The following is a 25,884-nucleotide window of genomic DNA, read 5'->3' as shown; positions in this document are numbered from 1 at the left end:
AGCATAATTAGTTTATATTTTTCAAAATCCCCTGAAACCAAACATATCACTGCAAATGTGGAACTGAATGTCTTTCTGGACATCAGAGCACAAATAATTTGTTTCCTGTTTCTCACTGCTTCGGGCCATAGCTCTATACTATTAGAACAACTGTAGGCCTTATTTCCATGCCCTGACTTATTGAGGATTAGTTTTAAGATGGCTATATTTCACACTTCTTTTAAGTTAGTTTTCTATGAGAAATGCAAAAATTAAATCTCAATGTGTAGTAAAAGATTTTATATGAAATTTTAAAAATCTTAAATCCATGCAGAATAACACATTTTTTTTACTAAACTTTGAAGATTTCAAATTTTCCTGTTCTAAAATAGGTGTCTTTTCATTCAATTTTCCATGGCTTTTGAAGGCCTTATAATATTTATTTAGAAAGCAGACTAAGTTATATTTCTTTAATAAGCAGCTTTATTTTTATACTCATCTAATTCATCCATCTATTCATTCAAGAAGTCTCTATTGTGCTTAGCATTTGAGCAGCCTCTCCTAAGAATTGGAGAAATACAATCTATAGGTGAGATACGTGGCCTACTAAGCTGTAGTGCAGTGCGGTAAGGGACAATAGGTAGGCTACCCAGTGTAGTCCAATGAACAATAGGATGTAACACCACTAGCTCTACCCTTTGCTGCTAGAATTCTCCAGATGTTTCTGCCTGTACCGACTTAGAATGTGCATGTAAGGGAGGAGATTTAAAGTGCTTCACGATGAGATTAGGATGGTGATGGTGAGGGTGTCTTCACTTCCCTTCTCCTGGAACTCCCTGGAATCACAGAGAGCCGTGTGTCTTCCAGGTGTATGAGGTGGTACCGTGCCACAGCGACTGCAGCCAGTACATCTGGGTCACAGAACCCTGGAGTGTCTGTAAGGTGACCTTTGTGAATATGAGAGAGAACTGTGGAGAGGGAGTACAAACTCGAAAAGTGAGGTAAGGTTGGACAGAAGGACATCAAGACACAAAACTCCCAGGTACCTCCCCACTGCACCTGGGCCCCTCACCAGACGCCTGAAGCACATCACCGTCAGATCTGTGCTATGAGACAGTGAGAGGGTCTGTGTCAGGCCAGCGGTCGTGAAGTTATGCCCATATAACTTATTTTGCTGGGCCCAAGATTTATTTATTTTATTATTTTTTTATATTACATTGCATTATGTAACACAGTTTCATAGGCTCTAGGATTCCCCCAACCCCTCCCTGTACCCACGCCCCGGCCCCATGATGTATTCCTCCACCTTGTTGCAGTATTACAGTTCAAATCCAGTCAAGATTCTTACATTGTAAGCATATACTAAGCACAGAGTCCAGCATCCTATTGTCCCGATAAATTCTATAGTTTATTGGGGAGACTATCTCTGGTCTGAAGGCAGAGCTGACAGAAGATCATCCCAACCAATTAAAAGCCACAACATAACAACAACAATTTACAACATTATGGAATTAATTGACATGGTATTGAGTAACCAATATGTTAAAAAAAATTCCTAACCACATCCTGTGACTACTTCATTGACATTTCAATTTTAGTTGATATACAGCCGGCTTCTATACACCTTAAAATGGCTATAGGGTTCTATTCAGCTGTCTCATGTCTATTTTCATTTTAGTACTTAGCAGTTTATAGTGTTGAAGTATAATTTTGCTGAACTTGGTAGATTTTAGGATAGTCTAAACTGGTTTATAAGTCTAACAAGGCATATGTCAACAGTTGAGGTGCAGAACAGTTTTAGGAGGGGTGTGCAGAGAAATCTTCAGTACCTTGGTGAGGAGTAACTAATCTTTGTGCCCTACCAAGTATGCCCATATAACTTAAGCAGCTTCACTCTCAGGTTGTCTTGAAAAGAAGGGACAACATATTGAGAGCCCAGGGAATTAATGCACATGTTCAATCCCAATAACGTTTTTCTTACATGTCAAATATCACTAAGTGCATCTCTGTAACAATACTTAAATCTGATATAGATCTTTTGAGCACTCCTGCCTCATCCAGGGTTCCTTCCTTCCATGCCCAAGCTGGCTTCCAGATTTCACTTGTTCTTCTGTAGGTAGCCTGTTCGAATGTGGCTATTTTGATTTAAATGGAAATTGCATAATGTTTAAATGTCTTTCCTCAGCCATACTCCAACTGTGTTACTAGCTAGCTGTGACTATGCTATTAGGAAGCACAGATAACAAATATTTAGGTCATACAAAAAAGTTCCAGTGCACTGTCTTATTTCTGTGGTACTCTAAATACCCCTCAGTATGTTGAAGAGTTTACATTTGCCATTTATGCTAAACTATATGTTTCTCCAAGCAAAGAACTTACAATAGTCTCAGGAGTCCCCCTAAAACCTAACTCAAGGTTGATAGTCATTTCCTTTCCATATGATGTGTGCCCTGTGATCCTTAAGGGTTCCAGAATTCCATGAGACAAGTGCAGGAGGAGTTATCATGGTTTTACAGAGTAGGGTCTCTAATGTACAGTACTCAGTAATGTGCTAAAATCATTCCTTCTCAAACAGCAAGAGTTGGAATCCAAATCTGTGTGTCTTGTTCTGTTTACCTGCCCCAGCTTCTGCTCAGTGTCACTCAGTATAGACAGGTATCAAGCATCCAGAACTTGTGAGCTACGTTATAAAGAAGTTTGCTCTCCCCAACAACCACAACTTTTTAGGAATTTAGGACTGACACTTCGCAAGTAGATAAATTCAAATTTATAGAACAAAATGTTTGCATGTAACTTACACATAACTTTGCTGCTCCTATTCCATTTCCTTTTTCAAAAATTTAGCTGAACCCCATTTTTTTATGAACTAGGATGGAGTAGAGCGTGATGAGAAGAGAAAACAGAAGAAAAAGATGAACATTCTGTTTCCCACCGCTATTCCAAATTAAAAATTTCAAGATAAAACCTAAAAATCATTTTCTTATTGTAAGAAATTAACTACTATGCTTCTTTTGCAAATGTACAGAAAAAAGTGAGAGAAAAACCACTGCTCTTCTGCTTTTCCCTTCACCTATGTGTGTACGTGTTTGTTCTCTATGCTTCATAAACATCTCCACTTCCCAAATCCATTTATTTTTTACAGCAAACATCATTAATGTAAGTAGAAGGTCAGTATTGATTGTGACCTCTGATCAGGTACTAGTGTTCCTCTTTGTTACTGCTTTCCTTATCCTCTGTTAATTATGGTCAAAATGTCCTGTTTGAATTAAAGCATTTAGATGACATTTAGAACAGGTGAGTCTATAAAGAGCAGGTGTAAATTTATCCTGTGTCATTGTGTCTGCGTAGGAAAGGATGCCTGTTGCATGGACCTTTTTTGTAACTGTCACCTTATAGTGCACTGAGCAGACAGAAGGCAGTGCTGGTCTTTAGAATTCCTTACACCTCCCCTGTTATGCTCAGATCTCTGGTGGAACTCCACTTTCCCCCTTCGCCGCCAACGTGGTCCTACACCACGTATTCCTGCTGGAATTCAGTTTCCTCACAGTGTGCTTCCTTCTGTGTGCAAACAAGAAAGGCTAAGACATTGAAGAACTCACAAAGTTAAGTGACTTTTCTTTGGGCTCAAAACCTGATCCAAATATTTCATATTTGAGGATGCTGAAAAAAAGTATCAGTATCAAATAAGTAAAACCAATTAATAGCCTGAATGCCAACAATAAATGATAGTGACACATTTAGGTAATGAAATTCAAATAGTCATTACATGTATATAGTACTACAGAATGAGTTGTTGATTTTTGTCATGATAAATAACTAAAATTTGATCCTATCATGAAATGTAAATATAAATAATGAACTTGGAAAAGAGTGGTAAATGCTGGGGAATTTGTATTACTTTTCCTGGTTTTCCTAAAATGAGTATATTACTTGCATAATATTGAATAAGGAAAAACTTTTAAAAGTGAGGTGCTATGGATATAGCTACATACTAGAATATTGAACATCTGTTCTTACCTTTGGGTCAATAGCAATTTTACAAGTTAATCCTTATACCCAATGTCAGCACCTTTCACAATAAGCTTTTATTACCAGCTTTCTGACTTTTTAAGATTGACATATTGTGTATTTCATGTCAGCAGAACACTTTTTAAAAACTGTTGAAATTAGAGTTTTTTCCTGGAGAACTAAAATTTTCCTAAGGGTATTCAAAATTTGATTTTTTTTCTTCCCATAATGGAATCATATAAATACCCGTTTCTGTCTGATTGCTTTTTTAATGTGAAGTGGTTCAGAAACTTCATGAAAATGCACATTTTCTGACTTTTCGGACTTTTTGACGTACTCTCATTCATGCAGCCAATATATTTTTTCAATGCAGAGGAAGATATTGATATGGATACATTTTAAGCTAATCCAGTGAAGCCATAATCAGCGGCACACATTTGCAGGCGTTGAATGTATGATTCGGGAAGAGGACATCTCTTAAATTCTGCAGCACTGCAGAAAAGTGATTTTGTAGAATCGACTTCTGAAACTGTAATGTCCCTAACTGATTGTAAATCGTTGCCAAAAGTTGGATGCCAAGTGTAATTGGTTGTGTAACTCACCTGACATTTAAGACAAGGCAATGGCTTTCAAGGGCTTAAAAACTCAAGCTTTTCTACTCATGACCCACAATGCAGTTCTCTTTCCTCACAAACATTAATTTGGTTGACCTTCTCCAAGTTACAGATGCGTTGCGAAGTTTTTCCCTTCTACTGAAGTGCCTGGAGATGGCTATGACAATCAAGTCTGACCCTAGCATCCTTGGGTAAATTCAAAGAGATACAGAAAATGCCTTTCCCGGCTATTCATACGATGCAACAGCGAGGAATATAAAAATATGACGAAGAAAACAAAAACTGGCCAAGAGACAGAAAGACCCATAACACCATGTTTAGGGGATTTGTGCTATTACAATTATAATTTGTGCAATTACAACTATAATTGTCTTTTCACTCTTGACTTTAAGGTTAGCTGCAGGTGAGAGGGGGGAAATACATTAAATGACAAAGAAAAAAAGGTCAGTACCTGCAGTCAGCTTTGAAAAATCCTCATGAAACCGTTCCTGTAGAGATTACAGTGTGTCTGGTCTTTCCATCAGACTTGAATCAACTCTGCCTTCTCTATGCAATCTGTTCTTTTTGTGAAAATAAAAACATGGGTTAGATGCCAAGATTGCATCCTCTGGTCCCATTAAGTTGACTGGACCTACTCCTTCATTCCTGCCTAATCTAGCAATGTAAATGACCTCTTCTTCCCAAGAAAGCTCACTGACAGCCAGAGTTGACACCTACCCAGTGACTCTTCCATAAAAAGTAATGATCTTGCTTGCAGGCATGTGTTGAAATCATTTAGAAGAATTAGACTGTATTTCAAGGGAGTGAAGAACACTTTAAGTCTTAGTTTTGGAGAAGTTTACTCAGGACATGGAAAGTTTCCTGCCTCCAACCCCATGATGGTGTCTTCAGGAGCACCACCCATGCTGTGGATTCCCCATGGTCTGTCCCAGGTCCTTCACTGGTGCCTATGGTTTCTTCCAGATGCATGCAGAACACAGCAGATGGCCCTTCTGAGCTCGTGGAGGATTACCTCTGTGACCCAGAGGAGATGCCCCTGGGCTCCAGAGAGTGCAAATTACCGTGCCCGGAGGACTGCGTGATGTCCGAATGGGGCCCATGGACTCGCTGTGCTCTGGTAAGATGAGTTCTGATTATCTTATTAGTGCAGAATTTGTGAAGTTCCTTACCTTTAACACTTAAAAACAAATCACTTAGAAAAGATAGCTTCCATGTAGACTCTGGGAAGCCTCTTTTCCAAACGTGAAGGTACATCTCAGCCACTGCAGTCCGTGAGCATGCCCTTTAAAGGCAGCGGTGCTTTCTCTCCCAGCACGGTCAGCGCGACCTCTGACAAGCTTTATGCTGCTTCTCAACCCTGCACAAAGTGCCTTCAGCTTGCCTCATAAATACACAGCAGGCCAGAAACTGAGGTGGTGATAATGATCTCTCCAGGTAAAAGGAGAAAAAGAATGAAGCTCTGGTCAAGATGCTTTAGCTAGCAGGTTGTTGCCATCCCTTGCTTTGTGTGCAATCCATTTTATTTAAATGGTAGGAATAATCTTGCACACAGCTGGGCTACTGCTGTGAGGGTATTTATGCTGAGAAGCTAAAGGTCCTGGCTTAGAAGCTGAGTAAGAGGATGAAAGCTGTGTATCAGTGAGTCTTTGCACACACTGTCTCTCTGCATCTGAAAAACCAGCCCAGAGTTTTAAATTACAAAGCTTCCAGATTTCCAGTCAGTAGGGGCTCTCCCATGGAACTCTGGGGAGAAAATCATTCAGAACAGAATGAGTTGCTTTTGTGGGAAATGTGGCTTAGCCCTGGGTGTTTTCGTAAAACTGCATATGTCCAAAGCAGCTTCAGACCATAGAGAAAATGCTTCTAATGTGGCACCAATTGGTTGACATACAGTGTAGGATGGCATACCTGTAGGATGCCAGGTTTGTGACGCATGTGTTCCCAGGAAGACAATACTGATTTTTCATTAGTGCTAACATTATGAAAGATGCTGATTGGTTGCAACACAGGGCTGGCAGATGACTTGAATAAAGTCAAATTGTAAACAGAAGCAACTGCTCAACAAGAGTTTGCAAATGGTTTTCTAATAATTGTAACAGAACTAGTAACCCCCCCAAATGGTTGTGCTACATTCTACAGTGCCTGTGTCTATCTAGGAGAAACCCTTCTGGCTACAGATTATGTAGCAAAGACATTCTGCTTTTGCAAAGTGGGCACCTAGAACCCAAACCCCCTGTCATTAAATGTACGAGCAGAGGTTCTGACAATGGCAGCTCTTAACCTGGAATTTTGCCTATTTGGATTCTGTTTTAAATGAGAAAAAGTCATCTTAGGATAACGGAGGGCTCCATTCAATATAAAACAGAGTGGGTGAAACAGATTTTCTGTTCTTGAGAAGTTTCCAATAGAAATATTTAGACTTAGAAAAGAAAATCATCTGGCTTAATAGCTGTGCTTCTTCGACTTTATATTGGACTTTTTCTGTTACATCTTTTTATTTTCAGTTCTACTTCATTATAGAGAGATGTTATTGTTGAGTTTCTTGAGCTCTTCCTACATTTTAAATATGAATCCTTTGTCAGGTCTGTTCCACTATTCTGTTAGTTCCCTCTTCATTTTGTCCAGTGTTTTCTTGGCCATACAGGCTTTTCCACTTTGTTTTTAGTGTGTCTTCTATTAACAGTTTTAATTGTCATCCTTTTAGGTATGTGTTTGAGGGCACAAATGTTCATGAGAAAAATAAAACATCACTAAAACTGGGTCTTTTAGTCCTGAAAACCATTTTAAGGGTAACAGATTATTTTCTTATAATGTAGATAGCATGTAAAGGTATAACAATACCTAATTGATGCTACTTAAAATATCTTCCTACTTTTAGAAGGTTCAAGTAAAAGAAATGCTTTAAATGCAAATACCAGATTAAAAGTCTTTTTCAGATGTTTAATTACTGTAAGTTATGGAGATAATTGTGGGATACATGGCAATTTATAAACATGAGTAATTTGATGTAAAGCATACCAAAAATTGTAAATCAATTTAACAGAAAGTTCATAGGAAGAAAAATAGGTGAGTGTTTTTTAGAAACTTATGTATAAAGGTATTATGTAATTTAAAATGTTATTCTATTATAGCCATATATGTATATAGGTATGAGGTGTTGTACATATTAGTATTTTGGACAGAGTCTGATGCATATTATTTATTATTTCTAGTCAGGTCATCAGAATCACATCCAGCCCTTTCATTTTACATAAGGAAGGAAACACAGAGTCTAAGTTAGCTGACTTAGACCCTAGCATTTCCCCTTCTGCTCCTCTGGTCACAAAGCACCAAATTATCCACCTTTCTGAGATGTTGTGTTGCTCTTTCTAAGCCTTGCAATCAAAGCAGTTTCCGGCAGAGGTCAGCTTATCCCATCAGACAACCTGCTGACGAAGGAAGATCCTGCCCTGATGCTATTGAGAAGGAACCCTGTAGCCTGAACAGAAACTGCTACCACTACGATTACAATGCGACAGGTAAGCAGGCAGCATCTTCTCAGAGCCTGTGTGGGCGAGGTCAGAGGTGTTCCCACCAGTACAATTCATCTCCACCTAGGTGCCATTTGGACATGCTGCTTACTTTCCCAGAAGTAATTGTGAAATCATGGAAATATGTAGCAATATTTTTGGAAAACTTCTAGAGATGAACAACGCAAATATCATATAGTCAATCACCCTTACAGTTTATTGTGAACCATGTAAGTGATACCAATTAAGTTGCCTCTCTACTTTGGAAAGCAATGCATGAAATAAGTTTGATCTTTTTTAGAAAAAAAAAACAACAGATAACAAATCATGGCAAAAGGGCAGCTTATAAACATGATTCGATATTTAAAAATTCAGCCAAAGATGATGAATCCATGCAGAGTAAATAGGTAAATAAGCATTTAATACTATCAAGGCACTTATATTCCAAAGAAGAAAATATTCCATTGGTCATATGATTTGAGCCTACGTCAAAGGTTACTTTCAAATTTTTCCCAATTTTCATACTGAAACAAATTCAAAGAAATTACATTTTCTTTCTGATTTCCTCCTCAATTTCCTTTCATAGCATAATGGAAATAAGAGTTCTCTGAGTCAGTCGTATTTTTGTTATCCTAGGGGGAAAAAAAAGGCGAAAGAATTATCCTTGGAAAAAGATAAGAAATAAAGAAGCCCAAAGTGATTTTGAAACATTTGTATTTTAAAGCACTGTAAATATGAACAAGTAGGATATGTTGCAGTTTATTTCAATAAGAACTACATTAAATTTCATCTCTAAAATTATAATCATTTGGTATAACAAAAATGACATTAAAAAATTTAAACTATGTTTGCTAAGATAAATATTTGTAAGACATTGAAGAGGCATCCACATTGTCAAGCAGACATCTGCCTTCGAGAATAATCTCCGTAGCTATGTGCAAACCCAGCAATTCCACTTGACTCTTGATAGGCTCAAAGCTGGGACCCATATGCTCTGTATGCGGGATGATTGATGGAGCAGCTTAGGAAGCAATTGTGAATTAAATATGGGATTTGGGTCATCAGGGTTTCATTTGAAATCTGTTTTGTGTTTGGCCTTCTGGTCTGATGGGTTCCCTTCCTTTCAGACTGGAGTACATGTCAGCTGAGCGAGAAGGCAGTTTGTGGACATGGCATTAAAACAAGGATGCTGGATTGTGTTCGAAGCGATGGCAAGTCGGTTGACCTGAAGTATTGTGAAGAGGTGGGTGAATACTGTTACATCTTTGCGAGTAAATTCATCCCTAATAATTTCAATCCATGCTGTGCCAAGTGACCTGTGTGCTCTGTGCAGCTCATAGCCAGATGTTTTTCTGCACCATTCGCAGGCTGTTTAATATCTTATTGAAAAGGGATTGTGTCCAGTGCTACAGATTTCCACACATAATTTCCTGTATTTTGTTCTGCTTGGAGCCCAAAGGTATGCTGATTAGCCTATTCTGAAAGAAATACTTGGGGAACAATAAGTAATCAAGGTGAATAATGGCAATAAATCCTAATCAGCCAACTCATCACCTTTTGTAATTTGATGTGAATCATGTGTAGTGTCTGGGACACCTGCCAAGACCCATGAGTTATTTTGTTGCTAAACATTGATCACTTGTGGTTTGCTAGCACATTTTGTATCAAGATTTAATACCCAGCTGTGAGAATCTAAATACTCAGATCTGGAAAAATCAAACAAAGGCGTGGAATCGGCCGTTGCTGTGGCAGACACAGAATTTTAACGATGCTGTAACTGATGCAAAAATGTCATCGCTTCTAGGTATGACCTTTTGGAATATGAGGAAACACAGCTGATGACCTTAGTTTTTATGAAGCAGCACTTCACTCCTATTTATATCTTGTCTAATTTCCACGCCCCAGAATGCTTAGCTTCTTGACAGGCTTTGACTTCCTGTGCATCTGAAGCGTAGTGTGTCAGAATCAGACCAAGATAAGCAGAGCCTCAAGCCTTCTGGAATAAATGAGGGGATATTCACAACTTTATTAGAGTTGAGAACATTTGAGACTCAAAAGGCAAAATGACAGAGAAGGGATAGAGATCTTCACCAGGGATGTTTAAGACTGAAGCTATGAGTCTGAAACTGTGGTTCTCCCAGGACAGGGCTCGCAGGGGCCAAGGTACTTGGGCTGTCACAAGCTGCTTTCCTAAGCACATTCACAGGGAGATGGATAGAAACAGAACAGCCAAGGCTCAAACCCACACTTGGATATGAGTTTGCTGGCATTGCAAACCTGAGGCTTAATCCTCTGTGCCACAATGCCATCCTCATCACTATTACATTTGTACATCCTTGAGCCACCATAAATGATTCCATCACCTAAGGAACAATTCCAGATGAAAATATGTGATTTAATTATGCTGTTTATCACACAGGCCCAACCTTCTTTGTCCACAGAAACACATCCCTCAAATGCACTGAAAACATCAAGCTGTTTAGCTAACAGGTGCCTCCCACTGTGGTCCCATGATACAACCTCGTCTGTTAATACATTAGCATTAGATAATGAGGAATTTCTCCCCTGAAACATTTTGGTTTTGAAATTAACATTGCAATGATATGACCATTACAAAATTAGCATATTGATGATGATGATTATAATCACATGCTTTTGGGGCTCGTTTCCTAATACGTCCTCTTCTCTTTCTGCCCCACAAATGCTTCCCAGATCAGAATAATAAATAAATCAAAAAAGTTCTGAGAGGTTTCTTAAAACTGAGCCCAAAGCATAGCCAGCTTTGTGCTGCCTCACAGGACTAAAGGTATCACTAAGAAACATGAGTGAAAACCTGAAATAATTTTAGCTCCTTAACGCACGCCCTCCTGCGTGAGATCCGAACATTCTGGAAAACACTGTCTTCAGGGAGGATAGCATTATTCTGTGGTGACTGGACTCAACTCCTACCCCACAGTATCTCTACTTATCGTTGCAGCAGGATTAAACAGTAGCTCATGAAACAAAAGTAAAACAACAAAATCAGGCTCCCCTGCCCCCCAACAGTGCCCGGATTTCCTGCCTGCGCATGAATGTGGAAAACTTGCCTTCAGGGAAACAGCGGCAGGTAACTGTTGTTGCTGCTTCAAAGGCCAAAAGGAGGAAGGAATTTCTCCCCAACAAAGATCCAACGTAAGGCTCAACATGCTAGCACTTATTTTTACCTTTTACCTTTACTCAATACATGGCAGTTTGTTTTTTCCTTCCCTATTTTTTTCACTTTCTGAAATGGTTAGATAAAACAAAGAATAAACTTAGAGGTGACGTTGTAAAAAGGTTAGAATGTCTAATTAGTAGACATCCATAATAACTGCAGTCTATGTAGTGAGATAGTTGAATTCTGCGAGTCAGACCCCATGCATGAAAACTTCCTAAATGCAATGCATTACTTTCACCTTGTCTCCTTATGGGTGCTGTCTCTAACCCCCAGGGCATTTAGGAGATTGAGGCTTTGATTACATATGATAGCAAAAATTCCCCTATGGAAGACTGAGCTGTGCTAAGTCTTTGATATAGGTAAAACTAGAAGAGCTACCAAGAGATGTGCTCTACACAGCACTGATACGCAAAGCCACATTTCCTTTTAAGATAGCTAACAGTTTAATATCAGTTCTTTAGATTTCTCTGGAGTGCTAATGACAAGAAGCCTTTCCTTCATGCTTCCAACATGCAACATGGACATGTGAAAATGATCATCATCCCAAAGATTTAATATGACCCTTAGATTTGAACTAAGAGAAAGTAGTTGCAATTCTGCTCTTTTCCTTATTTCAGGAAATCTAACCTATTGGGAAATTAAACCCACTTTTGTCCCTACTTACTGAAAACATCAGAAATGAGGAGTCCAGCCCCTCTCCGCCATCCAGCCCATCCATCATCATGCACACTCTTGGAGTAAACCTCTTCTCACCTCTAACAGTTCAAGTGTCTGTCCTCCACGTATATTTTGTTTCTATCCAGAGCCTTGCTTGCTTCCCTGCCCCTCTCATGTCTCACTTTCATTCAGTGCGACTGTGTAGCCAAGTCTGCCGGTACAAAGGCGTGTCTGTCTTTCAGCTTGGCCTGGAGAAGAACTGGCAGATGAACACCTCCTGCATGGTGGAGTGCCCTGTGAACTGTCAGCTTTCTGAATGGTCTTCGTGGTCAGAATGTTCTCAAACATGTGGCCTCACAGGTTGGTCTACGCCATGATTGGCATTTGCTAGTCGCTGAGGGAAGTGGAATAGGTTGTTTCTCTTGCTTTAAGTCTTATCATAATTAGAAAACCTTGTAGGTTCCTGGGTCATCTCAGGCCTCTGTGATCCCTCCTCCCAAGAAAAGAAGTGCTTGTACGACCAACATGTCACACAAGTTGTATCGCTTGCTCTGTCTTAAAGGAAAAATGATCCGAAGACGAACAGTGACCCAACCCTTTCAGGGCGATGGAAGGCCATGCCCAGTGCTGCTGGACCAGTCCAAGCCTTGCCCAGTGAAGCCCTGTTACCGGTGGCAGTATGGCCAGTGGTCTCCATGCCAAGTGCAGGTATCAAATCTCAAGAGTCAAGGTGAAGTGTGTGCCCTTGATCTGAAGAGAAATGCTCTTATATTTTTCAGTCAGTGCTTATACAAGAGAGGTTTTCCCCTTGGAGATGTTCAGTGCCTTGCCACTTCACAGCTGTTTAATTAGTTGTGAGCACAAACACTCCCTGTCCTCCACTTTGAAAATCATCTGGAGATGGATCCATTTTAATGAAAATTTATGTGCATGTCTTTGGCTGCAAAACAAATTCTTCAGTGTGTTTTATGTAGCTCATGCCCTTCAGGACTTCCCCTCTAGGGTTCCAAAAGCTCCTGTTTATAAATCAGAATCAGTGATGCAGAAGTGACTCTAAATGATGTGCCCTCTGATGAATTCTTTTCTTTTCCTAATTAGTTTTGTCTTTCCCTAATCCAGGAGGCCCAGTGTGGAGAAGGGACTAGAACAAGGAACATTTCTTGTGTAGTGAGTGATGGGACAGCTGACGATTTTAGCAAAGCTGTGGACGAGGAATTCTGCGCCGACATCGAACCCATTATAGATGGCAATAAAAAAATGGTTCTGGAGGAAACCTGTACCCAGCCTTGCCCAGGTAACTACAGAAGTATTGGCAATCAATTTCTTGGGACCTAGGTAACATGCTCAGATCTTTGTTTTTGGTGAGACCAGTGCCCTGTAATTAACCTGTGTTAAAAGAGGGACCAGTAGGTAACGCCACAGTCAGATCTCCCATGTGTCCTCTCACACGTTTGTGGGATGCTGGTCAAGGCTTGGGCTCCTGTTTGACAGCAAGTGTCTTACTGTGTGTACTGGTTGTCATGTCAGAGAGAACACAGGGCTTGTCCTTTAGGGGCTGCCATGCTTCACTAAGCAAAATGTTGTCCAGCTGGGACTGTTTTGTTGCAAATGGCAACAATAAAATAAAAAAGAACAAAAGAAAAGGACAATCTCAAATTCTACCAAAACCTTAGGAAAAGACCTGTCTTACATCTCCATGGGAAGAACACACTCTCAATTTTATAGAGGGATAACAAACAACTTTTTTGGATTTAAGCGTTTGTTGTTGTTCTGGTTATTTTGAGAGCTCTGGGTCTGAATGTTGAAAAATAAGAGCTCCTAACCAAACCTTAAGTGAATTTTACTAAATACATTTTCAAATACATTTTAATTAACTACAAGAGGCAGCTGATCTCTTCTACATGGTAATCTATTCATTTTATTTCCTCTCTAATTTTTCCAATGATGGGTTTTGAAAGCTAGTGATTAGCTTATATCAATTAATAAGCTTTAAAGCATGGAACACCAAGTTGTAAGCACATCTCATGCAGTTAACTGTCATCTTTGGCAACGTTGTGTTATTACAATGGTTTACATAGTCAAAACATAAAAACACTGAGAAGCAGGGAGTGTCACATTCTCCTTTGTTTTGAAATAGTTTAAGCCCTGTATGGATTATTTTAGAATGATAATTTTAAAATCACAGACTGCTGTTAGAAGACTTACTGTGATGGAAAAAAAACACAAGTGGTAAAAGAATATGCAAAAGTGAATACCCCATCAATGAAAATATATGCTCTGTACCCCATGTAGCTCACTCACTACGACCGGGAGTATACCAATTTCATCCCAATAAGATTTCAAAAATTTTACCTGTATAAATTTTGCTTGCATCATTAAAGCTGAATAACCCCAAATGAAATATTTTGTACTTTTGAAACATTAATAGTATTTTCTTCATTAAGATCTGAACTCAGTTTTATCATCCCCTATGTGTCTGTGAATCAGTAATTCATGTCTTGCCAGGCTTTCTTAATCATGGCACCAGGAATTTGTCTATTAAGCAGATCTCCAGGTAACCTTGTGCTAATATTAGTCATCTTCAGCATAATACTAACATGAGGCAATATGAATTATGCATGTGATGTGGCTAGGATAATTAAAATGATAAGAACCCCGATGGATTTGTGTCTATTACAGTTAATTGTAAACTCTGAACACTGTCGCAAAGCAGTCACTTCTCAAGAATGATGGGCACATGAGAACGGTGTATTACAAGTCAATTCTTTCCTGATCTCAGAATGTTGAAGATGTTGAATACATTGATGGCCTACTAATTTAGCTTCCTAAGTATATACTCGCTGGCAATGTATGTGCAAGTCCATCCAAAGAGACCAGCATGTTTACAATATAACTGTCCGTAATAGCAGGAATTTACAAGTTCCCATGTGCCCATGCATAGAATGGCTCTCTAGTTGTGGCATGTTCACACAGTGTAATAAAGTACATCAGTACAGGTTGACAGTATAGAAACAAATCCAAGAATGCAAAGTGGATGATGGCATACTGAGATTCTGGCAACTTTTTTCTACATATCTCCATGTAATCAGATTGTAAAAGCATAGCCATTTATGATATGTTCTAATATATATTTGGTTAAAAATTTGGGGAAATGGCTTAACGATATAGATCATAATAAACAGTAAGCACCGCTTCTTTTGTGCATGCTCAGTTAGCTATCTACTCCTCTGGGAATAGGAGTAAAAAAAATTAGCAGCTTACTCAGACTTGGATGTTAAGCTCCTTTGAAATTACCACCATAAAAAGGAAGTTCTAAATATAGTTAAGCTGTAATAAATCTCTCTTAAATGATGACAAAAATGATGGTAGGTTTTGACTAAAAGGTTGTGACCTGTGAAGAAGTGGATATTGACATAGTTCCTTGAAGACATGGTTTACATTTGCTGTCATTAATCAGCATAGCATAGTAACAACCACTCATAGATATGTTATAATGTAAATGTCAAATGCCCAGCCCGTATGCATATTGTGCAACTGGCACACCTACAGACATCTGCTCAGTGAGATGAGATTTAAAATGACTCGGTGTACACACTCAATCTGTATTTTGCAGGTGACTGTTACTTGAAAGACTGGTCTGCATGGAGCCTGTGTCAGCTGACCTGTGTGAATGGTGAGGATCTAGGCTTCGGTGGGATACAGGTTCGATCCCGAGCAGTGATCATCCAGGAACTAGAGAACCAACACCTGTGCCCAGAGCAGGTGTTAGAAACTAAATCTTGTGATGGTGAGTGCTGCAATTTTATCTAAACATGTTGGTATATGAAAAAGGTAACTAATAAGCTTAATTGTTACTTTCTCAGTTTGAAGTGAGATAAAGATACCCTTCTGAAATCTACTAATATAGAAGGTGGAATTTTCTTCCTTATAAAAGTTAAATATGAAATACTGAAAAACTGTTCACCAGTTTTATGAGCTAAACGATAAGACAATATTTCTACTCAGATTCATACCTGATCAGTTTATTTCCATTTATTTAAATCAGAACAAGGAAATGCATAAGAAAAATGAAAAATAATAAAATGAGAGGCTTAGGTGTATTCTCAGAAATTGATAAACTGTTTGTGACACAGAATCAATGCCTGTATAAACACATATATGTATAAACACATAAAAATGTTCATTCAATGTGAGCATTACATGGCATATTCAAGAATGACAAAGTTCTAGAATGTCATTGTTTAGATGCAGAGCAAGTCCCAGAACAGTATAATGGGCAATGTGTGGCTCAACATATTCTGAAACAATTAAGAATATTTTCACAGCAAGTATATAAAGTTTGGACTTGAAAGCCTAAAACTTGAGGACACTTAAAATGAATTCCAAATGGATTATATGAATTAACCCAATAATTAGATAAAATGAACAGTTTGATCTTAACCTTGCCAATAAGATAAAGTATTGTCATTCTGATACAGATAAGAAAAATAGATCCAAGGATTATAATAAATAATTCCTAAAGTCGAGACTTGTTAATCTCTAAATGATAGTGAAATTAGATGAAAATAATTATCCAATAATTTACCAAAGGAAATGAAATCAGCATATGGAAGCATTATCTGTAACCCCGTGTTTATAGTAACTCAATAATAGCTAAGATATGGGCTCAAGCCAGATGTTCATCAGCTGATGACTAGATACACATCCCATAGGTATGCAAGCACCCCATGCATATATATAATTGTATCCACTCGAACATCTGGCTTGAGTCCATATATAAGACATCTGTCTTTTGCAACAAAATGGAAACAACGGGAGACCATTATGCTTAGTAAAATAAACCAGTCCCCCAAAGTCAAAGATCATGTTATCCCTTATTATGCAGAGTACACAATCAACATGGAGTTTTTAAAATAACCCTTGTCTACACTCTTGAACAGATTTTTCTACTTACTAGTTTTTGAATTCAGTATGTAGTGAAGAATTAACCTTGGAACTAGAAAGAAAAGTCTAAGTATGCCATTGTAACAGTTAAAAGAAATAAGGAGGGAGGGTGGCATGATGGAAAGAGAAAGGAAATACCATTATAGTCTTGTAAATTAAGACTATAAAGATGTTTGCCTCGTGTACTACAGAAGTGGGAACCACCTTCTAGAGTAAGTATTACACAGCAGCCAGTGTGTGGGACATAGTGAAGATGTGTGTATGAAAGTCTTAAGTGTTTACACTGGAGGGGAGATGTTAAACATGAGCTATGCTGTTACTTTGAAGAAAAAGGAACAGTAACACAATTAATACAGAGAGGTGCAAATCCGAGGAGGCAGAAAGCACAAGGTCAACAAAACCAGCAGCTTGATTATTGACCTAACTAGACTGAGCATGTCAAAATCAATGAGGAAAAAAGCAAAACATCAGTGCTACCACAGGGAGAAGAGTTTAGGAAATATGATACTGCAAAGTGTTCATGCTGATATAAAACAGTTCAGTGCTATACTTTACCGACAGTGAGCTCTTACAGCACGAATTCTGAAACTGTTAATTCCAATCTATAAAAGATAAACACGTATATATACTCACGATGAAGAGTGAATTGTGAATCTGACCCAAATTTCAAGACAGACAATTCCTATTTTGTGCAAAGCTAGGAAAACAAATTTAATGGGGAAAATGAAGGAAATTTCTTTAATCACAGAATAAAGTTATGCATGACAATGTTTTATGAGTTGTGACATTTAACAAAAATTATTACTCTGTAATGAATATGCCTGATTATAATTAAATCCAGAAATACAAATTTACCTAATTATCCCAAGTCATTTAATGTAGTTCTTCCTATTGAAATCAGAACAATGTTTTAATACGTTGAAAGAGTAAGGATTTAACCCTCCTTCATCACTAACACTTGAACTATAAAGGCAATCCCTTTACCCAATAAACAGTATCTGGTTAGGAAATCATGATATATGGAGAAACAGACATTCTTCTGCAACCAGTGAGAGGATGTCCACTGTTGTCAGCTTTTCAGTTTAATAATGTCTAAGTATGTGTGCAATGTTAATGGAAAGATAATTGCTGTTTTCATAACATGAGCTCAAGATGGTTTATAGAAAGTGGAAATGCTCAGAAATATTTTATTAGCAAGACCAAGTTGTACGCTTTAATTTAAAAAAAAAGGTTTATATACCTTATAGTATTTAAGGTAAAAATAAAGAAAAACATTGAGACAATCCTGTACTAAATGCTTGGAAAATATCTTGTAAAAGCTTAACGTCATCAATTTTATACAAACTTATCTGTAAATTACAGGCAATTTGTACAGATCGCTAATGAGAAAAGATGCTTCTCAATTTAATTTGGAGAATTTATAAAACTGAAAGAGGCTTGAGATTTTTCTTGGTCAAGGTTCTTACATGGTTTTAATAACAAGATTTCTAGAAGGTGGTCAATAAAAAAGTGATTAGAGTAGTGAATCTCAGAAGTTTCCAGGTACAGGGTACAGAGTTAGAGAGGAAGGGAATGGAAGGCCACAGTTTATTAAAATATGTATACTTCATGTCAAATGCAGATTTTCTATGCTCCAAATAGATCATTTTATATTCATACTTTTTTCCCTCAACTATCTAGGAAAATCTAAGAATTTTTTTTTTTCTAAACTCAGGATCAGTATTTCCTAACTATGGCACCAATAGCACAAGTGGTGTTTCAGTTTTTATATTTTTAGTTTCCATCTACACGGTAAAAGTTTAAAAATGTATGTTAAGACTTTTGATTTCAGAAAACTAGTGTCACAGTTCTAAAGTTTGTCACCAAAGATAGTTTTGCAGTGTTAAAATTTTTAAGGACTCCAGAGAGTTTTTCTTTGGAGAGAGGTCTTCAGAAAGTGTAGGCAGAATACGTGTAATGAAAGCAAGACCACACGTGGATTTCTCTCACCGTTTGCATCAAGGTAAACTTTTTGAAGTCACCTTGTGAATGGATAGACAGATTTAAAAAATTTAAAACTTCAGTCACCATAAACCTATTACTTATCACCACTAACTGGGAATTTCATGAAAAGTAAGTTTTCCAGAACAAAGAGAAAACCACTTTGAAACTTTAATGTAGCCCGTGGTTTCGTTTTAGGTATTTGCAAGTATCCATTTTACTAAAGAAGACATTGTTAGGTGTTGTTTTACTACTGCGTGCTCTTGGAATACTCTCCCAAGTAACATGATGCTTCCCTACATTTTTTGTCCCACAGATGGACAGTGTTACGAGTATAAGTGGATGGCTAGTGCTTGGAAAGGCTCCTCCCGCACAGTCTGGTGTCAGAGATCAGACGGCGTAAATGTCACAGGTAAAAGCCCCACTTAGTCTTTGTTCTCTGCAAGTACTCCTATGGCCCATATGTAATTGATGAAATGAGAAAATCTTACCATATTGCACATGTGGCTGAGATCCAGGACATCTCAACTAGACTCATATCTGGTGACGGAATCTGAAATCTAAAAACATCGCTGAACTCTTAGATGTTGTTGCAAGAACTTAACATTTGCACATATTGTAATACATGGATACAGCAGTTTCACGCTGCTTTTCCTGCTCAACACTCCCTGAATGTTTGGACATATCCATGCTTCTGAGCTTCTCTGCTGTGCAGACCGGATATATTCACAAGGCAACATGATTCTACATATACTTGCTTTAGTTTGGAAATGTAGGATTTAGTTTATTTCATGGGCAGTACCTATTGGTGACAAAGCATCTCAGTAATTATGTCCCCACCCCTAAGTGATTACATATTCAAAAAAGAAATCCACAGGAAGGTTTGGGTCAAAACATACCTGCAGAAGAACTATTCCAGTTACCGAGAAAGTTCTTATCTGAACCCAGCAAATGGGAAGAAGCCCAAGGACTCCCTGAAAAGGAGAAAAACATGAGCTCAGAACAGCAGCAGCTACAAATTTCCTGCAGAGTCATTCCCATCGAAATCAGAACCTCAGCTTCAAGTATGTGAACCCCGAAATCTAATATATGCTTTATTTAGAACTAGTCTGTGTCAGCCTCAGCCGACAAGTCCAGCAGCAGGAATTGTCTGTTAACTGCTCAGGGCACTTGCTGACTTCTCACTCTTGGCTCTCCTTTTAGGGAGGGGAAAGCAATATGCATTTAGATGCCCCTGAATAACTTTAATATACTCTGAAAGGTAACAGGAGCAGGAATCAATATGCTTTTTGAAAAGCTTCAGTTTTATGTTGCAATTTAAGTTACCGGGATTGATTGAAGCCTAACGGCCATCTCTCCAAAAGCTGGGGCTGGAAGCCACATTGTTTCAAGACAGGATTTTAGACTTGAGAATTCCGGATCCAGAGATCCTCGATCGTAGCGTGTCTGGTGGACATGAGGCACCCTAACCCTCTGCTCCTTCAGCAGTGGTTTATTATTATTATTTTTTGAGGTCGGGAGGAAGAGGATTTGCAAGTCACCTGACCTACGGACAAGGAAACATGGGTTTTCTGCCCAGGCAGGCGTTAGGGAGGCTGTGTTCCGGTCAGGAAGTGGACACCAATGTCTGCTTTTATCTTCCACTCTTCTGAGGGTACCAGACAACTTCCCCAGAAGGTCTACTTCATTCATTTTTTCCAACTATGGATAAAAGCAGGATCTACCTACCTTTTCTCCATGGTAAAAGCACATTTCCTGCTGCTACTTATGCTAGTTCTTTATTGTAAAGGGAAGTCAAACTTTGAAGACTTACCTGCAGCAACTACACATTTTCAACTTCATTTCAACTAAGTATACAGTGCATCCATTCTAGTATGTTCCTTTCCAAGAACAAAATGTGTCCATGATTTGTGATAAGCAGTGTGCATTCTAATACCTTTTAGGAGAAAGGAATGTAAGAAATAAACCAGACGTGCCCTGTATCTAACATTTGCCTCCATTTATGAGTTGCTTCACAGCTTCAACAAGTTACTGCTTTACTTTTTCTTCTCTTCCCATTTAATGGTCATCACTTGGGCACTTCACTGCAGTGGCCTTGCAGTGACTAACTGCTTTTCCTCAACAACTGGTCCTTGGTTATTTTTTGTTGATAATATTAGCAGAAATGACAAGGAATGAACAATGAGTATATTCTAGTGCAGCTAGAGAATCATCAGCTCCATAGACAAAGGGATTTTTTTTTTTTTGCTTTGCTGATACTCGGTTTCAAATTGTACTTGTTGAATGCAAGAAATAGTTCCTTTCATGTGGCTTGTATTAGTTGACACCTGTTGCCATCCTGAAGCACAGGTGGGTCTGTACTGAGAAATGGACATAAGAACATACCTGCAAATGCGCAGTGCTGCAGGACAAGCAGGCGCCCTGGTGTGCCGTACCTGAAAAACACCATCGCTTGGAGGAGTCGTCATTTTTTCCTCAAGAACTGTGAGAAATACGTATTTATGAGGTGGTCACATAAAGAGCTACCTCAAGAGCCATAAAACTATTGATGTGAATGGCTAAAAAAGGAACTTCCAGAGAACCTCAAATCTGCTTTTTAATGCTAGACATGGCTTTGGGAACGGACAGAAATAGGCTATGTACTGTTAGTGGCTTTTATGGCTGCTGTTTCAAAAATACCATTTAACAAATGTATATTAGATGCCTACTCAGTAAGAAGCACTGAGTCTCCCCCGAGGGGTGGAGAGCCTTAAGGTGCTCAAGAGCAACCAGATGTGTCTCAGACAGGAGAATCTGTGGGATTCCCAATGTGGTTCAGAACTCAGCCACATCTGTAACAGCATTTTTTTTTTAATCATGGCAAGACACGTTATTTGTCAAAATGATTTTCTGTTCTGCAGGGGGCTGCTTGGTGGTGAGCCAGCCTGATGCTGACAGGTCTTGTAACCCACCGTGTAGTCAACCCCACTCATACTGTAGCGAGGTATGTGTGAACCCATCAGGGTAGACATGCCAGCTTCCATCATGTGTCACCCCACTGTCTTGTGCAATCCACACCCCTTCTCCCTCTGACAACGCATGTCTTGAAGCAGAAAAAAAAAATCAGTTTATGGATCTCTCCTTTGTAGCACTTCGAATGCACTTGCTTTTACTTTTCGAGCAACTGTATGGAACATACAAAGTATGTCCCTTTTTAATGTGCTTAGAATTTATATGTAGCAAATGCCCAAGACTTTTATTTCACTTCTTACCTGGTTTTATGTTTTCCAAGACGGCCTTGCATGCCTCGTGTAAATCTCCCATTCTCCTGCAGACAAGAACGTGCCGTTGTGAAGAGGGCTACACTGAAGTCATGTCTTCTAACAGCACCCTGGAGCAGTGCACGCTCATTCCGGTGGTGGCGATCCCCACCGTGGAAGACAAGCGGGGCGACGTGAAAACCAGCCGAGCAGTACATCCCACCCAGCCTTCCAGTAACCCAGCAGGACGGGGAAGGACCTGGTTTCTACAGCCATTTGGGCCAGGTAAAGTTAAATCGACAGTGCTTCTACAAGGTTGGGTTACACACTTAGACAACATCAAGGGATTTAGAAGATGAGCAAGTGTTTCACCAATCATGTGTTGTCTATATTCGTTTGTTCTGTTATTATCTTCTATCCATACACCTTCCAACTATTATGCTAAGGAAACACTTGAGCTCAAGTTCAGGGAAATGAAATACTTTACCCTGGGAAAAAAATGCCAAGTGGATAATGCTTGTAACTTTAGCACTGGAAATAAGTCTTGGGTTTCTCCATTCAAGCTGAAACTGATAACAGTGGAGATGTGGACTAGGAAAAGCATGGCTATTTAGAACTGAAATGATTAAAACATTTGAGAATCTTCATCACTGATCAGTTATAGTCCAGTGCTACAAGGCACTTAGACCAAAGAATTGACATAGAAAATACACAGAATCTACACGGAGGAGTAAGGATCGAACCCTTGAATGGGACGGTCCTAACTTGGTGGGCTTGAAACCCACTGGCCAAAGCCTGAAGGCATGATGAAATCACTTCTCTCCTCTGCTTCCTGTCTCTCCTCTTTTAGAGTTGGTTATGCACTCAGCACTGGAACAAACCGGATGCAGGAAGATGCAACACAGGCCATTAAGCAGTTAAGGTTATGTATTGTGTGAGGGGAAGATGCCATGACTAGCAGTTCATGGCCACAGGAACTCTAGAAAAGCCAGATTTAGTCTTGAATTCCATTGGAAGCATGAGAGAAACATTGAAGGAATTTGCTTGATTGGCACATCTGTTTCTAAAACATTAAGTCAAAATACCTTCCCTTCATGAAGAACCAATATTCGATCTTTTTAAGTATTTAATATTAGGACAATTAGCTTTTAATCATTTTTCAGCAAAACCAGGGGTAATTCATTTTTTTTCTTAAAAAAAAAGTCTACTTATAAGCATAAGAAATACTATCAGGAATGAAGATCTATGGAAAAACCTGAATATTGACTGAATAAACTTCAGTACGGAGAGATTAATCATGGAAAAGCTGTCAATTCTCAACTTCATTTTTAAAACATCTTAAGAAAATAGCAGTGTTTAGAACATTAACTGTGTTGATTTTCATCAAATGAACCTCTAAGATGATCTAGAACCAGACAGACAAAACCATACAGCCCCCTCTCTGCTTGTGATGTCTTTCATTTATTGAACAGTCTAGTCTTCAAGGAATCAATATTGCCCAATGGGAAATGTTTTTAAAGGTTTTAGAGATACATGAGTGGCAGGTATGCAAAGTACATGGGCCACCTTCTGCTGTTCTACAAGGTGCCTCCTCCGGACGCTGGATCCGAAGCCAAGTAGCCAGGATGAACACCAGCCCCTTGACATGGGATCCAACATCAGAAGCTACAGTTTAACCCAAGACGCCACAGGGCTAGCCCTCGTGCCTATAATTTTAACCTGTTCACTGCAATGTATATAACTGGCATGTATGTTGATGTGAAGATCACATTAATTTAGACATCAGTAATAGCATCCCGTGTTCATATCGTTAAACTGATAGGTTCAAAGAGGATGAAGCCAGGCAGCTGAATTCCCAAGTTCTGCATTGTCTGATGTCACAGAATAGGAAAGATGGGCACGAGTTAGGGAGCTCTCCGTGCTATTCCAACAGGTTTGTTCACAGATGTTATAGTCAAACCAATTTTCCAGCCTATCGTAAAGGTTAATGAGACAAAATACTGAATCACAAAATTACATATGTTTATCTGTAACAGATATACAGTACAGTTCATGTTCACATACCTGTTTACATGAACTCTGGGATCGTAGAACCAGCTAAAAAATTGCATTCGTTGTCAGCTTATATTACAAATCACATTTTCAAAATAGATCGTACATCAGAGTGGTAGTGAAACTGACAAAGCGTGAGAAATGTATCCATAGATGTGAACTCTGAACTCGCAGTGGATTTTCCTTGCTAATTGATCTTTCAGGAAGCATCTTTGACTACTAAGAGCAGCTTCGCATTCTTCATTAACTGTGCCAAAGCAACTCATCTTGGCATTTCAAACAGCCAGGCACGCTGGCCGTGAGCACTGTCACATGTATGCCACGCTAACATGCATTAATAACTAATATCTGTTGTTCTTAGATGGGAGACTAAAGACCTGGGTTTACGGTGTAGCTGCGGGGGCGCTTGTATTGCTCATCTTTATCATCTCCATGATTTATCTAGCTTGGTGAGTGTTGCACTATTTCAAAATCTAAGGGGGATACCTGAGGGTCTCTATTTTTCAAAGAACATACTTGCAGTCAACCAGAACAAGCCCCGCAAACCAATGTTTCAAGCATGAAAGGTCTTTTTCCAAAAAATCATGGAAATGTGCATTGCAAAAACAAACAAACAAACAAACAAAACCTGTAGATCAGTTTTTCCTAAAAATTTCTTTCCTGCCATTTTTCCATGAGCCTTTTGAAACTCACGCGGGCATTTCGCATTTCTTAGTGCTCACAAAGTCTTGATTAGCTGAGCTTTCATCTTACATGACCTAAACACTTGAAAATCTGAGCGGTTTTTCTTGAAAGAAGTTGCGACAATTCCAGGTCACTTGCCAAGTATACAATAGAACGTTGCTTGGTATACTTATGGGGACCTGTACATTATTATATTTTACTATTACTGCAGTCATTGAGTACCTTAAGATATTTTTCATAAATTATAAATGTATAAGTGTTTCTGGATACACAGAAACAATTGTGTTGGTACTTACAGAGTTCCACATGTTTAATTTGTTTTGTAAGATAGTAATTAGAGGTTTATTTCATTTTATTCAGCACAGAAAACTGAAATCCAAAGTGACCCTGAAAATCAGATTAGGCAATTGGGGAATTTGCTTTTCATTTGAAACAATAACATTTACAACTGAGCACTGACCGTCTCCCTCTTCATTTTTACAGCAAAAAGCCAAAGAAACCTCAAAGAAGGCAAAACAATCGACTGAAACCATTAACCTTAGCTTATGATGGCGATGCAGACATGTGAAAACAAACAGCTCTTCCTGCCAACAGTTTGCTAGTTCTCACTGTGTAATAGAAATCCAGAGACCACACGGAAGTGTCCGAATGACACAATTTCACTTCATTGTGACTTTTCAAAAGTGTCCTGCGAGCAGAAAACAACAACAACAACAACAAAATCACACTGCCACTAGGGATCTCCGAGACCAGAGCGCTGACACGAAGACCGTCAGCTCTAGGAATTGTAGGAAACTTAGTTGAACACATGCTGCATTTGAGGGTATGATGTCATCCTTTGTTTGCAATCTGCCACCTGAAAACCCACTTTCCTCTCTAAGGCATGATGGTGGAACTGGCCAGTTAGGTTGCCTGGTGCAAGTCTACCTACAATGTTAACCTGTAGAACTTTCTAGCATGAAGAATTTATACCAAGAGCTCTGCAATACTATAGTGAAGCATAACATATATACTCGACTGAA

At 38.8% G+C, this 25,884-nt stretch overlaps 1 protein-coding gene across 2 annotated transcripts in view; it reads left to right on the top strand.

Moving 5' to 3' along the window:
* THSD7A (thrombospondin type 1 domain containing 7A) overlaps positions 1-25,442 on the top strand; it is a 280,481-nt gene extending 255,039 nt beyond the window's left edge. For both annotated transcript variants that reach the window (XM_040964690.1, XM_040964691.1), the window contains exons 16-28: positions 847-980; positions 5,565-5,718; positions 7,975-8,119; positions 9,238-9,353; positions 12,206-12,323; positions 12,526-12,671; positions 13,083-13,257; positions 15,577-15,750; positions 19,204-19,299; positions 21,788-21,870; positions 22,201-22,411; positions 24,540-24,627; positions 25,346-25,442. In XM_040964690.1, coding sequence (XP_040820624.1) covers positions 847-980; positions 5,565-5,718; positions 7,975-8,119; positions 9,238-9,353; positions 12,206-12,323; positions 12,526-12,671; positions 13,083-13,257; positions 15,577-15,750; positions 19,204-19,299; positions 21,788-21,870; positions 22,201-22,411; positions 24,540-24,627; positions 25,346-25,430 — 1,725 coding nt within the window. In that variant the 3' untranslated portion in view covers positions 25,431-25,442. The remainder of the gene's footprint in view (positions 1-846; positions 981-5,564; positions 5,719-7,974; positions 8,120-9,237; positions 9,354-12,205; positions 12,324-12,525; positions 12,672-13,082; positions 13,258-15,576; positions 15,751-19,203; positions 19,300-21,787; positions 21,871-22,200; positions 22,412-24,539; positions 24,628-25,345) is intronic.
* The last annotated feature ends 442 nt before the right edge of the window (positions 25,443-25,884 follow it).

This window comes from Ochotona curzoniae, unplaced genomic scaffold (assembly GCF_017591425.1).
Source record: "Ochotona curzoniae isolate NIBS_2020 unplaced genomic scaffold, NIBS_Ocur_1.0 scaffold_3835, whole genome shotgun sequence".
Lineage (NCBI taxonomy): Eukaryota > Metazoa > Chordata > Mammalia > Lagomorpha > Ochotonidae > Ochotona > Ochotona curzoniae.
Note: the sequence above shows the minus strand (reverse complement) of the source record. Positions and strands in the feature narration are given on the sequence as shown.